At 43.9% G+C, this 15,245-nt stretch overlaps 2 protein-coding genes, 1 long non-coding RNA gene and 2 other non-coding genes across 8 annotated transcripts in view; 1 reads left to right on the top strand and 4 right to left on the bottom strand.

The window, feature by feature from the left end:
• Positions 1-4,090: 4,090 nt before the first annotated feature.
• HSPA8 (heat shock protein family A (Hsp70) member 8) lies at positions 4,091-8,689 on the bottom strand. Its single transcript, NM_001081778.2, is given in 9 exon segments — positions 4,091-4,510; positions 4,802-5,034; positions 5,265-5,463; positions 5,700-5,902; positions 6,118-6,673; positions 6,763-6,915; positions 7,186-7,391; positions 7,699-7,908; positions 8,621-8,689. Coding segments are annotated over 8 exon segments (1,941 nt in total). The 5' UTR covers positions 7,904-7,908; positions 8,621-8,689; the 3' UTR covers positions 4,091-4,324.
• On the bottom strand, positions 5,550-5,635 carry LOC111774483 (small nucleolar RNA SNORD14). The gene has a single exon (XR_002809486.1). It is a non-coding gene; the product is annotated as a small nucleolar RNA SNORD14 (small nucleolar RNA).
• Positions 5,972-6,058, bottom strand: LOC111774524 (small nucleolar RNA SNORD14). The gene has a single exon (XR_002809520.1). It is a non-coding gene; the product is annotated as a small nucleolar RNA SNORD14 (small nucleolar RNA).
• A 231-nt stretch (positions 8,690-8,920) lies between the features above and the next one.
• Positions 8,921-15,245, top strand: part of LOC102147876 (uncharacterized) — a 73,011-nt gene continuing 66,686 nt past the window's right edge. The window contains exon 1 of the long non-coding RNA XR_011440855.1: positions 8,921-9,231. This is a non-coding gene — a long non-coding RNA (uncharacterized lncRNA). The remainder of the gene's footprint in view (positions 9,232-15,245) is intronic.
• Positions 11,859-15,245, bottom strand: part of CLMP (CXADR like membrane protein) — a 90,009-nt gene continuing 86,622 nt past the window's right edge. For all 4 annotated transcript variants that reach the window (XM_005611655.4, XM_070273822.1, XM_070273823.1 and 1 more), the window contains one exon: positions 11,859-14,908. In XM_005611655.4, the coding sequence (XP_005611712.3) occupies positions 14,608-14,908 (301 nt within the window). In that variant the 3' untranslated portion in view covers positions 11,859-14,607. The remainder of the gene's footprint in view (positions 14,909-15,245) is intronic.

The raw sequence follows: 15,245 nt of genomic DNA on the forward strand, positions 1-15,245 counted from the left end.
ATTTCATCATCTCACGCAACTCTGATGTTGGCTACTCAACTCTGCAAGGTGCAACCATAGCAAAGATCTGTAGGGAGCCTGAGCTCAGCCAGCCAGCCAGCCAGCCAGCCTCACCACTCCAAGACCCATGACGATGACCATACCATTACAAAGCCCAAAGGGAACACGTTCTACCACTAACCTCTTGGGTTCCTGCTCCATCCCTTTTTATTTATTTGATAAATATTATACGCTTATAATGTGCCAGACACTGGGAATAAAGGAGTGTGTGGATATTCTTGCATTCTTGGGTTTGAGTTTCGTGGAGAATTCAAGCATTTCATACAAGTGTGATGAGTCTCAGGAGCGGAAGGTCAGGGATGATTAGGGAATTAACAAGGGGGCTTAAACCAGAAAGAGTGGATCAGACAGGAAAGACTATTTTCTCTTCCCACTGAGATTTATCTTTTTCCCCTCCATATTTCAAAGCTCTGTGTGGATATCAAAGCTCTGTCTGTATCCACACCCTGCCAACACACATACAAATGCCCTGAGATCTCTACTCAAAGCCATACCCACAAGCAGGGCACTTGCTCAACTTACTCAGCTGGGAATGCTTTGCCTGGAACATCAACATGAATATTTGGGGCTGACTTACTTCCTCAGTATTTGCTATGTTTCCAGCTAAGCAATTTGTGAGACAGACAAAAAACACAAGCTTTAATGAAAATGTTCCAGAAGCTTCTCCTAGGTACTCTTGTAATCATTTTCTAAATAGCTACTGCCATCTAGCGGACAAACTTGTCTTTACATCCATATGTAGATGACAGAAATGAAAATTCTCAACCTTTCCTACTTACATCCTATCAGTTGCCCCATTCCACCTTAACAGAATCCAAAAGGTTACTTTTCCTTTGAAAGCACAGGACCTGGAAAATTATAAGCACTCAATAGATATTGTTTGAGCAAACAGTTGTTTGCAGGCATTATCATTTTCTTTTCTTATATTACGTTTTAACTACATAAATATTGTAATAATATTGTTCAGAGTAAACATTTCTGCGGCTTTAAAGACAAAATTATTCCTTTAGTAGTTTAAAAGTGCGACAATTACTCGAGTAAAACTTGAACTATGGTAATAAACACACATTTTAAAACACAATTATGTTATTGCTATCTAAGTTCAGTTGAAACCAGCATGTAACTCTTAAAGTTGGACATGGAGATTGAGGGACTGAACTTTTTATGCTCCCTCTTCCCAATCCAGTGATGCCCTGTGCAAAACTTAAGAACCAGCCATCTTGGGCCATGACATTCCTTCTTCTAACCACAACATCCTTATAGTAATTCATGCAAAAGATAAACGGCTTTTGCTACCCTATATAAAATTTATGCATGCACAGCTAGACCATGTAGCCATCCTTACCTTATGTAAATTTGTTAGGAGAATCAAATAAGACAAGTGGAAGCCATTTGTTAACTCTAAACTGAATGGAAAGTGGTAAACATTGCTCTTCCTATGACAAGCTTATCTGAATCTTCCTCTAACCTTTCTATAATAAACTAACTTACAGTACTTCTTGCCAAGGTTTCCCCACAGTAAGTATGCCACTTTGTACTGTCACTTTGTAATTGTCCTCAATTCATCTTGGGACGTCACTATCTCCTGCTACCCTAGAGATATATATAAGGCTGGAACACATCTTTACCAGCAACCGTTTAGCTCACAGCACAAATCTGATTAAAAACTAAGTAAAGGACAAAAGTTGACTTGAGTCTCTAAGCTCCTCACATCCCCAGATGGCTTAGACTTCTACTTCCAAAGGGCAAAACTGCAAATCTAAATACCTCAAGACCTGAAAACACCAGTGTGACGGTGAACTCAAACAGAGAATTAATGACTACTGGGACCAAGTTGTCATGTAAATAACTGCATGTTTTGAGTAGCAAGATTACAAAACTACTGCAACTTCCAAAAAATTCCTTCCACTAAGCATAGAATCCTGGATGCTGTGTTGAGCTGAGCTAACGCTTTTTAAGTCACTACACTGTGATGTTGAGGCAAAAATACAGGTTTTTAGAGTAGTCTACCAGAATTTCAATGCCTGGATCTCCTCCCCCACACTAATTTGAGGTTACTAAGCCTCTCTGAAATTCACTGTCCTCATCTGCATTCTTGTTCAGATTGAGAAAGCTATATACTTACTGCCCTCCCTCCTCCCAAGCCCGTTATTTTCTATTACACAGGCCCAGCAACATATTGCTTCTCCTGCCTAAGTAAAACATTTCCCTCTCCCATTTCAGTTATCACTCATGAAATTTAGATAGGACATCAACCTCAAGTTCAACAATTTGCAATAGCTACCACTGATAACTTGCTATGGGGCTAGGTCTGATGGTTTTCACTCATTATTACATTTGACCTCCCTGCCCCAATTTTCCTACAATGATCTCGTTACTCCAGAGTTAAAAAAGGAAAGTGCACTACATTCCTCTTCAGCTGTAACTGGTCTCAAACACATCAAATCGTTGCTCCAGTTCATAAATAATGCAGTTAAAAATAACAAAAACCCAAGTCTGATTCTTCATTAATAAAGGAAAAAATACAAATTACACATTCAGAGCTGGGCCTTCCCCAAGGATGTGCTAAGGATGTGCTGCTTTCAAACTTCATTTGTGACCCTCAGAAAACATGGGAAGACAAAAATCAACTATGGTGCTATAAAGCCCTGGAGAGACTCCAAACATTACAACAGATACATACCTAAGGCACTGAATTCAGTCAACATATTCTTTCAAAAGAAAATTAAGTGCAGCCTCTGCTATGCTCAATAAACTGAACTAGGGTAATGCAGTAAGAACTCTGCAGTTACTGGAGCAAGTTCTTATACTAAGAAACCCAAATTGCGTCACCCAAGAATGAACCTTTTATGAACAGAAAAAGGAGGGCTCAAAGAGGTTAAAGTTGGGCCACTTTGCTGTCAGTATAAATTTTGACATGCACACGTCATCATTGAGGATTCAGATTCTTCTAAACTGACCAGCAGGTGGCAGGCCACCAAGCCTTGTGAATAAACTCAGCAATCACCTTTAACCCAGTTTCCCTGCTTCAGCCTCGAGGAAACAAGAGGGCTATCAGGGTTATGTGACTCGCACAAGTGATTTTACATGATTCAGATTTTAAGCTGGCATACTTTTGGCTTGTTGCCCAACAGCATTTCCTGTGTTTTAGACTTGATTCTGAACTCAAGTTCACTGCTAACACATTGCTAACCCAATGAACAAAGACCCACTCAAGCAAATACAGACCTTTGAAGGCAAGCTTACCTAAAGGCAGTCCTATGTAATTAGAACAAATTTGTTAAAAAGAACTATTCATAATCAGTTTCTGCCTTTCTAGCCTTTCACATGATTACATAGGCTGTGATTCAGTCAGATGAGATCAGAACTAGATGCCCAATGCCCTTCCTTTTCCAAGTTTTGCTTCTAAGGTGAGCAAAGGACCCTTTACCATGTCAACTTCACAGCCAGTTCTCCAAGTTACCTGTCAGCCCTTAGGACTCATGCCGAGAACAGTGAAAAACTGTGCTCACAGAAAACAGTTTCAGAAGAGACACCCCACAACAGTCACCTTTTTACTCCATTTCCCCCCCAGTTCTCACTGGCTACTCCCTGTTCAAATTGGCTTTGTCCTCTAACTTTGAGCCCTCAAAAGGTTAACTTCAGAATTGGTGAATCACACAAAATACTCTAATATTTGAGATTTCTCCCTTCTAATTTTTCCAACACTTCTTACCCATCAACAGCTTATCCCACACTGGAAAGCATGATTACTGGTATCTGCAGCACAAACTCCAAAAGGAGTTTGGACTACATGTTACTATAGTTAATTATGAGCCTAGCTACTGACACAACGCCAAAACTCCAAGTTCTCCCACTTACCCTAATTCAAAAATCTTCCCTACACATTTTCCTGAAGTTGAACAATCTGTATTTAACCACCTAGATACAGTGATTCATTAACACCTAGGCCAGAAAGAAATGGAATCCAACCCCTAAAACCAATGTTGCCTGTTGCCCTTGCAAATATGGAGCCAGACAACTGTAGGGTGCCAATTTTAAATACAGTTTTATTTAAGACATTGCATTTTCCACTTACAATACAGTGCCTATAAAGTGCAATGTTATTTTCCTTTCCCTGTGCATATATTCCATATTCAAGTATCAAGAATGCCCAGTTATTTATTATAGCAGCTCAACTTTAAAACTGCCATGGAATTTGCTACAAATTTGGGTCCTTCAATTGTTTTATGTGGAACAATGCTAAATCTATGCTCGGGTTGGCTTAATCCACCTCTTCAATGGTGGGTCCAGAGGAGGCACCACCAGATGGAGGAGCTCCACCACCAGGGAAACCCCCAGGCATTCCTCCTGGCATGCCTCCTGCACTCTGGTACAGCTTGGTAATGATGGGGTTGCAAACTTTCTCCAGCTCTTTCTGCTGATGTTCAAATTCTTCCTTCTCTGCAGTCTGAGGAGAGAAAAAAATAGTATTACTCCTTAAGCCTAACGCAATCTAATGTTAAAAGATACCACACACAGAAGCAGCCTACTGTCACATTAAAGACTTAGCTGTATATGAAATCTTGGGTCACTCAGACATCCAAGGAAGGAAGCTAGCTGCCAACATTTGTTATTCTGGTGGAAACCGCGAATGTTTGGACCATTCATCACTGTGACCTTTTAAGTTTTTAAACCCATCTAAGCTTGTGCCTAAGCCCTTACATCCACACCACCCTCAATTTACCAACAAACTACAAACCTGGTTCTTGTCAAGCCAGTTGATGATTTCATTGCACTTGTCAAGAATCTTCTGTTTGTCCTCGTCATTGATCTTGCCTTGAAGTTTTTCATCTTCAACAGTTGCTTTCATGTTGAATGCATAGGACTCAAGTGAATTCTTAGAAGACACCTTGTCCCGCTGCTTTTCATCTTCAGCCTTGTACTTCTCAGCCTCCTGGACCATGCGCTCTATGTCTTCCTTGCTCAAACGACCTGTGAGGTCAATCAACATGTTTTAGGCATAGCTTTAAGACTGAACGTTGAGTTATCCACGTCTGTGACCAATTACCACTCTGCAGCTCCTTTAGCAATTAAGAGTGATCAGGGAGCTCTAGATTAAATGCTTTTAGGCAGTAGAGACACTTGAAAAACAGTTATTACTACACCAAATCACAAATCTTTAAGAACCAGATGACAGTGCCACTCAAATGTGCCAAACTTACCCTTGTCGTTAGTGATGGTGATCTTGTTTTCTTTCCCTGTACTCTTGTCCACAGCAGAGACATTGAGAATGCCATTGGCATCAATATCAAAAGTGACTTCAATCTGAGGAACACCACGAGGGGCTGGAGGTATGCCTGTGAGTTCAAACTTGCCAAGCAGATTGTTATCCTTGGTCATGGCACGCTCACCTTCATAAACCTTAGAAGAGAACAGAAATTACTAAGCAATTACAAACGATCTCCAGGTTAGCTTACACAAATCTAGAACTAATAAGGGAAGACTGATCGCTCAGACATCCAAGGAAGGAATTGGCCAACACAAGACTTCTGGTGGAAACTACGAATGGTTTTGGAATCCATCATCACAGCGGGAGAAGTCTTCCCCAAGTTCTACAGGATCTCAGTAAGCCAGCCCAAGAAAATACAGAAACATACCTGAATGAGCACACCAGGCTGGTTGTCAGAGTAGGTAGTGAAGGTTTGTGTCTGCTTGGTAGGAATCGTAGTGTTGCGCTTTATGAGCACAGTCATGACTCCACCAGCAGTTTCAATGCCAAGGGAAAGAGGAGTGACATCCAACAGCAGCAAATCTTGAACATTTTCAGACTTGTCTCCAGATAGGATAGCTGCCTGGACAGCTAGATTAAAAAAACATTAGTGTAAAAAAAATGCAATACAACTCATGTCGTCTCATTAAGAAATCTCAATCGCTCAGACATCCAAGGAAGTTGGGCCATCATTAGCTAAGCTTTTGGTGGAAACTACGAATGTTTAAGAATCATTCATCACAGCGAGTGAGTTAGCTTGGGCCTCTTAGGCCACCTGTTTGAACCATTTATAGTAGGGTTATTACCTGCACCATAAGCAACAGCCTCATCAGGGTTGATGCTCTTATTCAGTTCTTTTCCATTGAAGAAGTCCTGTAGAAGTTTCTGAATCTTGGGGATGCGGGTAGAACCACCCACTAGGACAATATCATGAATCTGGGACTTGTCCAGCTTGGCATCCCGAAGGGCTTTCTCTACAGGGTCCAGGGTGCCACGGAACAGGTCAGCATTCAATTCTTCAAATCGGGCACGGGTAATAGAGGTATAGAAGTCGATTCCTTCATAGAGTGAATCAATCTCAATACTGGCCTGGGTGCTAGAAGAGAGAGTACGCTTAGCACGTTCACAAGCAGTGCGCAGGCGTCGGACGGCCCTCTTGTTCTCACTGATGTCCTTCTTATGCTTGCGCTTGAATTCTGCGATAAAATGGTTGACCATTCGGTTGTCAAAGTCTTCTCCACCTAAGTGGGTGTCTCCAGCTGTAGATTTGACCTCAAAGATTCCATCTTCAATAGTGAGGATTGACACATCAAAAGTGCCACCTCCTAAGTCAAAGATCAGTACGTTTCTCTCAGCTCCAACCTGCAGTTCAAGCAGAAATTACCTTATTACCTAAACCTGACAGCTCAAATCAATCTTCAAATAACTCACGTATTACAGATAGTACATACCTTTTTGTCTAAACCGTAAGCAATAGCAGCAGCAGTTGGCTCATTGATGATTCTAAGTACATTGAGACCAGCAATAGTTCCAGCATCTTTGGTAGCCTGACGCTGAGAGTCATTAAAGTAAGCAGGTACTGTGACAACAGCATTGGTAACAGTCTGGGAATAAAAATCGAAAAGATTAAAGCCAAAACATTGCAGCTGGTTCATAAAATAGTCCCACAATCACATTTGTCTACTTGGGCATGCACTCAAGTTACAGCACCAAATTACGGAAACGTTCTGAAAAACGTTATCACCTAGTTTGACAGCTAACTACTGTGTATTCTCTGCCAGCCAAAACCCCAACTTTATTCCTCAGGGAACCTGGTGCCTAACGTTGCAACCTCCAGCTATGTCCTCTGCCTGTTAATACTGTGCATTACTCACCTTCCCAAGGTAGGCTTCTGCGATTTCCTTCATCTTTGTCAAAACCATAGACGACACCTCCTCTGGATAGAAACTTTTTGTCTCTCCCTTGTATTCTACTTGGACCTTGGGCCTGCCTGCATCATTCACCACCATGAAGGGCCAATGCTTCATATCAGACTGGACAACAGCATCATCAAATCTACGTCCAATCAGACGTTTGGCATCTGTAAACAGTTATCAAATGCAAATAGCTTGTTACCTCGAATTACCTTACACTCCACAGCAGTAAACAGATTTAACTCCTATACAGCCAAAAGTTCATCCAAGTTTTTTCTCGCTGCTACTAAATATCTCAGCTTTCTATCCTGAACAGTTACAAGATGATAATCATTCAAGACTTAAAATTAGCTTTCCCTGTTCTCAGGGATTTCACGGCTGCCTCTTATTTGACAAATTTCTCCGAGTCTCTCAAATTACATGCTGCCTAAACCCCTGAAACGTATGCTGTGGTATTTAAAATCAGTGGCTCACCAAAAACCGTGTTGGTCGGGTTCATTGCAACTTGGTTCTTTGCGGCATCACCGATCAATCGTTCCGTGTCAGTAAAAGCGACATAGCTCGGGGTGGTTCGGTTTCCTTGATCATTGGCTATTATTTCCACTTTTCCATGCTGGAAAACACCCACACACGAGTAGGTGGTGCCAAGATCAATGCCAACTGCAGGTCCCTTAGACATGGTTGCTGGCGAGGAAAAAAAAAGCCCGTGGTTTGTAAAACCAATTAAGCGACAGAAATGTTTACCCAAGTCAGGCTATCACGTACGATCACCGTGGCAAATAAAACTACACCTGGCACCTCCCTCAGAAACACTGCCCGTGTCCAAGATAACCACGCGGGAAGGTTCGAGCAGCAATGCTGCAGCGAGGTTGCCGTGCCAACGCAGAAGAGCCCGCCCCTGGCTGGAGCCAGCACCTGCCCGGAGGGTCTGCGACATTCTGGAGCACGTGGTACCAAGCTCCGAGCTGAACCTCATCCCTCCTTTCCCCACACCGGGAGTCCAGGAGCACCAGGACGCCGCCGGCCTCGCAGTGCTCCGAAGCCCCCTCCCCCACCTTGGGCGCATGCCAAGGCTGGTTTCCTCCTTTAAGGATTAGCTACAAAGCGGCAGCCTGGAGCAGCCCGAAACGGACAGCTCTAAGGCGCAAGCTCCACTTCCCGCACCCCGAAAGCGGATGCGGCTCCCTCCACGTCCCCGCGGGCGCCGCCCTGCCAGCCCTTCACGTCCTCGTCCCGACAGCAGCCACAGCGGCCGCCTCACGTCTGGAATAAACCTTACAGACGGCTCCCCGCACGCCGCCTACGAGACACGCTCTGGAACCCCAGACCACCCGGCCGCCCCAGGCCGCACGCTCTTCTCACTACCCACTAGGTCTTTTGAGGTCAGAGGCCTTACCTTGAGCGTAGACCGGCTCAGGCTGCGAAAACGACGCGAACCTAGAAAGCTGCAGCCGCGTTCAATGAGACCGGATTCCGGCCGCCACCCTGTCTCTTATACCCTACCTCAGAACCTTCCAGAAGGGGCCCGCCCCTGCCGGCTGCCCGTCATGGCGCCCTCGACCAATGAGCGCGCGGCTACCTCTCCAAGCCCCAATGACTGACCGACTCTACCTCCGGCCTCGCCCCATCCCGCCCCGCCTCGCGATGACGCACTCACCCCAGCGTTCTGGAACTTTCATTCTCGCCCCCGCTCTCCGAACGGCCCGGGGGAAAGGGAGGGTGGGGCCGAGAGAGCCCGCGCGCGGGAGTCCTCAGTCACCCCCGGCGGGGGTCGGGAGCGTCCGCCTCTGCGCATGCGCTAGCCCGAGCGCACATGCGGGAGGGGACGGAAGGAGGAGAAGGCAGAGGGGCGGGCGAAGTTGGAACCAACCAATGACAGCAGCTCTAGCCGCGCTCTGTATCCGTGCGGAATCGGGGGAGGAAGAGCGCCGCGCCTGGAGGGCGGGACCGGAGCCGGCGGCCCGGGAGAGAAGACGGAAGTGGAGCGAGGACAAAATGGCCGCGAAGGTTGTTGCGCCCCTCCCCCCCGCCCCGAGTCTTCATCCTCTTCCTTCAGCTGTCCCCCAGCATTGTGAACAGGGTCTAGGCCCTCCCAGGGTCCGCATACCCACATTTCGTAGCTAGCATGGCTTTGGGCGAGGGCTGACCCCGAGCGGCTGGGGCGAAAGGCTGCGACCTCAGGGTGCAGCTAGGAGTATCTCGCCTGCGGATACCCGGATCTGGGGTCGGCGGGAGTCGCCCGGCCGTTGCAGGGCCCCGCCTCCGCTTCTGCGTGGGGTGGGACAGGTGAGCCGGGCAGGCCCCTAGAACCTTCGGTTCACTGTGGCGGCTGGAGGTCGGCAGCCCCGCCGCGGAGGTTTGCGGGTCCGACTTTTGACCCCCAACGCCCGATCCTGTGTCGGGACCCCCAGCGAAATAAACGGCCACACCAGCTTCTTCGCGCCGGGCCTCCACCGCCCGCCGAGAACCGATTCGGCTCCTTGGTTTCCCCCTCCTCCCCTCGTCAGGCCCCGCAGCTCTCAGTTATTTGTAGAAGACAAGGCAAGGGAGTCGAGCTTTTCCTATGTTGGTGAACCGGGCGTCAGGAACCTGGGTTCCAGTAGCCTGTGTCCTTGATTACGACTTTCTGAGCCTGCCTTCTTTTCAGTAACATGAGGTAATACTTTTCCTGCCTTGACTTTTTATTGAGAACTAAACGAGAGGCCGTGCGGAGACGCCTTGAAAGCGTTACTGAACGAGTGCGCAAAACGGTAGTATCCAGAATTTGAAATTGTGGTGCGCGGCGGCAGGTGTTTGGCGCCTTGGCGTGCTAAGAGCCTTTCTCAGGACCTTGAATGCTAGCCGATGCCTTCTTTCAAACAGGCGGGGCAGCTCATGTGCCTGCTTAATAGGTAAGGAGGCACAGATAGGTGAAAAGATTTTTTAAGACTACGTAACTTTTAGTGGCGTGGTTGGAATTAGAAACGTCCCCAGACTGCGGAAAAGGCTGTCAGAAGAGTGAGGACACATTTTCCTTGTGAAAGCCAGTAAAGCCTAGAAAGAGACTGAAACATAAAGAATTTTCTTTCTGTGTTTGCTTTTGGTGGGAACCGTTGGCTTGAGTCCATGGGCGTAGATACTTCCGCACTTCTCAAGAAGTTAATTTTATGTGATGTTTTTACAAAGTATTAAGTGCTTTCATTTAGCACATTTAACCATCAGAACAATTCTTTGAGATATATATTATTCACCCTATGTTAGGAGAAAAATGTGATTCAGAGATGTTATAAACAGCTGGCTGAGCTGCAATCGAACTCTTGATTCCAGAATGTTTGGTCTTTTTTATTAGTTACGCTACGGTGTAATTTCCTTTTTAAAAACACACGTGCTTCCAACTTCAGAAAGAGAAAGATGTGTACTGTGGGAGGCTCTTCTCAGTTTTCCTTGGTATCTACAGTTTTTTCCCCACTCAACTTATCAAATACAATCTGAACTACACCCCACATTTTGCAGCTTCTGTAACTAACCTCTGAACTACCTAGAATATTGTAACCACTGAACCAGTGGAAAACAGAACTCGGGTCCAGATCCACTGGTTTGGGGTATCCCACCTAATAGCAGTGATTAAAGAAAGTGGAACAGGCAACTTCTGTTTCTGGTCACTCTCAGAGTGTGTTCCAGGACTTGGACTATGTCCTTGTTAAATAGAATGATTCAGAGTTTACATATTTGCAGTTAAGAATATGATGAATATCCTGTCTCCACCTCTTTAAGTGGAAGGGGTTTCAAACACAATCAGGATCTGAAAGTCTGGATGTATGGATGATGGATGCAGTGCAGGAGTCTGAGGTCTAGAGTTTCTGGGGAATAGGGTCATGATTAACATTTTAGTACCTGTCACATGCCAAGCACTGTCGTAAGTGCTTTGCATAAATTACCCCATTTAATTCTGTGAAGTGTTTTTTTGGATTTATTTGAATCTCTTGGTGTTTACTTTTCTTTTCTTTTTAAAGATTTTGTTTTATCCTTTTTCTCCTCAAAGCCCCCCAGTACATAGTTGTATATTCTTCGTTGTGGGTCCTTCTAGTTGTGGCATGTGGGCCGCTGCCTCAGCGTGGTTTGATGAGCAGTGCCATGTCCGCGCCCAGGATTCGAACCAACGAAACACTGGGCCGCCTGCAGCGGAGCAGAGCGGGCGACCTTAACCACTCGGCGGCGGGCCTAGCCCCTGTGTTTACTTTTCTGTTGCTACTTCATCTTGGCATAAAATACTTGCTTAGTATATAGTGTTTGTTATTTTGATAAAGTTCTTAAGGGCAGGAACTCTCATGAACACTGTCATCATTTAGTATCTCCAGTACTACATAGAATCTTGCCATGTGAGAAAAAAGTACTTGGTATATTTGTGACTGAAATCAATAAATAATAGGTCGTACTCAGTCTGAGTTGTGTTCTTCACTTGGCAGCAAGCTAATAAACAAATTTCCAGTTCAGCTTATATGAGCTTCAGCCTCCTAAAGTATCGCCTTTACTTATTTTTTAATTGCTGATACAGATGCATCTGTAATAAATATTTGGTTTTTGCAATCAAACATAGGCCCAATTACAAGGCAACTTAGAAGTTAAAATTGAAATATAAAGTTTAACACCAGAAATGAAGCAAAATTAGGTCTTTTTGCAATAGCAATTCTGAAATTATTTTTACACAGTGTAACAACAAAGGCATCAACTTCATTATTTTACAATTTTAAGTTTGGTTTATATATTTTATTGAAATGGTTATTCTCTAAACATCCACATCATTCCATTTGTATTTTCTTCCTACAAACATTTTTTCTTTCACCATTTGTTTTATCCCTCTTGTTTGTTTGTTTCATATTAAAGAATCAGAGTTAGTTGATTTGCAAGTTAATGGAATATGGTTTGAACCAGTTTGAACCAGTCCTGACCCTGTCATATCTGAACCCAAAAGCCTGACTCAAAGAGAAGTGCACTATCATTGCTGAGGCTTCAGCACCTTATCTCTCAGAATCTCCAATTCCTAGAATTTCTCAGATTTTAGGTAGTAATCTGTTTTGTGACTTTTTGTAGATTTCCAGTGTGAATAGATTTCAGAATAATCTGGATATTCAACTGGTATTTTCGTTTTCTAATAACTAACATGTTAAAAAATCTAAACCTCCTTTTCATGCATAGCAAACTGTTTCCTGCTTTCAAGGGCATAGGCAGGAAACCTTAGGTTCAAAGGTAGTAAATAATGATAAGAGCACATTGCTAGTGATGGTACAGCTGCAGCCTCCACAGTGTACTTGTCTGATAATGTTGCCTGAATACCATACTACCAGAAAAATAAAAAAGTAGAGTAAGGCGTTTTATATCTTACAATGAGGCAGTTAGTATAAGAAGCATTCCAAATATGCCAGCCCTCTTAGATTGAACTAATAGCAGACATTCTTTACATTACTTCCTCAATGTGTCTTATTTGCCACCTTTGTTTTTAGAGGAAGACAAAACTCAGATGAAAACTTTCACCCAAGGATAAACCCCTATTTCTTAAAGGACTTTAGAAGGAAATGCATTTGCACTATTTGAGGGCACTATTGTGAGAATTAAATGTAGAAATAGATAACGAGAAATGGGGCAAAATCCCAGATCAGCCTTTTCCCTTTAAGCATCTGATTTCTATTTTAGAAACAATGCTTTCATCACCATATTCGGCATTATATTTTCTTTCCTATAGCCTGCTGCCCTTTTAATAATAATAAATATTTTGCTCTCCCAATGGCGATCTGTTGACATTTGCACTAGGGTCCATGAAGAGTTATTTCAGATTTAGTGTTCTTGCCATAGGATGCATTTGACTAGCAGAGTAGTCAAAACTATTAAGAAAACAAGTTATTGTATTGGAGGCTGCTGCTACCTTTTTATTTTTCAAACACCTTCCTTCCATGAATCAGCTCTTCTGAGAGCTGTCGTGGTGAATCATTTCTGCTAATTCTTCCCAAGAGGCTGACAATTAAAATGTTAACAAGTACTAACCTAGCCCTCTCCTGCCACCCACCAGTTATCCTCATCATCTCTTCCCTAAATGTTAATTCTCTTTCCTTCCAGCCCAGAGCTAGACTTCCTTAGAGGCTAAGCTGGGAAAATACTGAATTTCTTCCTGTCTAGCGTCTCAGGAGGGAATGATTATGACATGCGATGCCATTAGAAAACGTTGGTAGTCCCTGATCTTTTTGATAACTTAAGGCTGAGAATCATCAAAAGTCCCAGGTTCTCATCCTTCTCCTAAAATGAAAGAAGTGGAGGAATCTCCAAATTTGGTGCAATACTAAACTTCCTTATACCACTCCTTTACAAAGTAAGAAAAAACTGATCTAATTTCCCCTTTTAGTCTAGTCAATCTTGAAATTCTGATTTCATATGTTCTCAGAAAGAAGAGAATATAATGGTATGTCAGATGATCTGTCAGCATCTTTAAAAGATCTCTTTTTCTCTAGAATACTTCTAAGGACATTGTTAAATGACATATAGTGAATGTTTTCTTGCTCCAGAGATATCTAGCAGGGAAGTCCTTAGAGACTTCTGATTTGAGGGAAAATCCACAATTGTTCCAGTATATATTTCTGATATTTGTCAGTGACCCTCTGAACATCATTAAGATGGAAAGTTCTTCATAGTCCCTTGTCAAACATTTTGGACACCTTTTTTGGTTCCTTACAGTTCAATGTAAGTAGGAAGATTAGTAGTGGATAGAGTGGGAGAAGCTCATTCATTCTTTTCCATCTCCCACTATGTGAACTTCTCTTGAAGTTAGTATTCAAACCTTATGGTAAATGAAGTCAAGTCAGAATAGAAGAGATACGTCTCCTTTTTGGAGTTTCTCAGAAGCGGTAAGCCCAGTACATGGTGCAAATAGGTATAATATAAGGCTGTGAGTTCTGCTTGACTCTGAATACTCACAATAATCCAGTAGGTTTGCAGAAATGCATAGAAAATTTATGAACAATACATCATTTCTTCTTGACAATGGTGAATCGAAGTATTGATACAAAACATCTCAGGTGAGAAGTTTCAAGTGTGTTCACTTCCCTTTTCCCCAGCCTTTCTCACCACAGGTCCTGGTCAACAAATGCACAGATTTGGACTCCTGCTTTCCCCGACTGTAATCTACAGACACAAGTAGATTCCTTTTTGGAGATGATCGGCTTCCATCTTTTTTCTTGTTTCTTGTCATATAAGGAAAGTGCTCATTTGAATCTGTTCCATGCAATGCTCACTACTACTTAAATGACCTCTCATCTGGTTCAAAGGGGTTGTGTGCCTGGTGACTGAGCTTCAATGACTAGAATAGTCCTAAGATCCTGACTCCTAGGAAAGCACGGGAGTCAAGTCCACTCTAATTCAGACAGTTTGGAAGGCTCTGCTCTGGCTGGGGATCATGCTGGGTGTAGTTTCTGCTTTGGTCAGGGTAGCATGGTGGACCTTCTTTGGCTCCGAACCTCTCATCTCTGGCCTCACTAGGCTGTATGCGTGGGTGGCCAGCCCTGGCTGGGGTGGTGCTTCAGTTGACAGTGTCTGCTGACTGCGTGAGGCACTATTTGCTGTGGAGCGAGTGGAGGAAGAACCAGAGCGTGAGCTCCGAGAGCCTGAGGAAGAGGAACTAGGTTTCACAAGGCGAGCTTTTGGGGCTTCGGCATCTTCTCTGAAGAGGAAAAACAGCAAAGATAAATTTTAATACTGGCAGGACTCTGATAGCTTCCACTATGGTTGCTTCCCTCTGAGGTTCCCCAATAAATTCCCCAAGCTGTAAAACCTCAAATAATACCTGTGGAAGGCAGCCATTTAGGGAAATAGGGACTTTGCCATTTCCCGAGACTTAATGGTTGGCTTAGGCAAACGTATGTTTTCTTAGCCCAAGGGTCAATCCTGTTATTCTGGAAGAATGTGCACTCACCAGTGAGATGGTCTAGGCAGCACTCCCCTTGGTTTGGGGTTTCTCTACGGAAACCCTTTCATGGCCTGTAGGCTATGCCCATTCT

The sequence above is a fragment of the Equus caballus genome, chromosome 7 (genome assembly GCF_041296265.1).
Source record: "Equus caballus isolate H_3958 breed thoroughbred chromosome 7, TB-T2T, whole genome shotgun sequence".
NCBI classification, from domain to species: domain Eukaryota; kingdom Metazoa; phylum Chordata; class Mammalia; order Perissodactyla; family Equidae; genus Equus; species Equus caballus.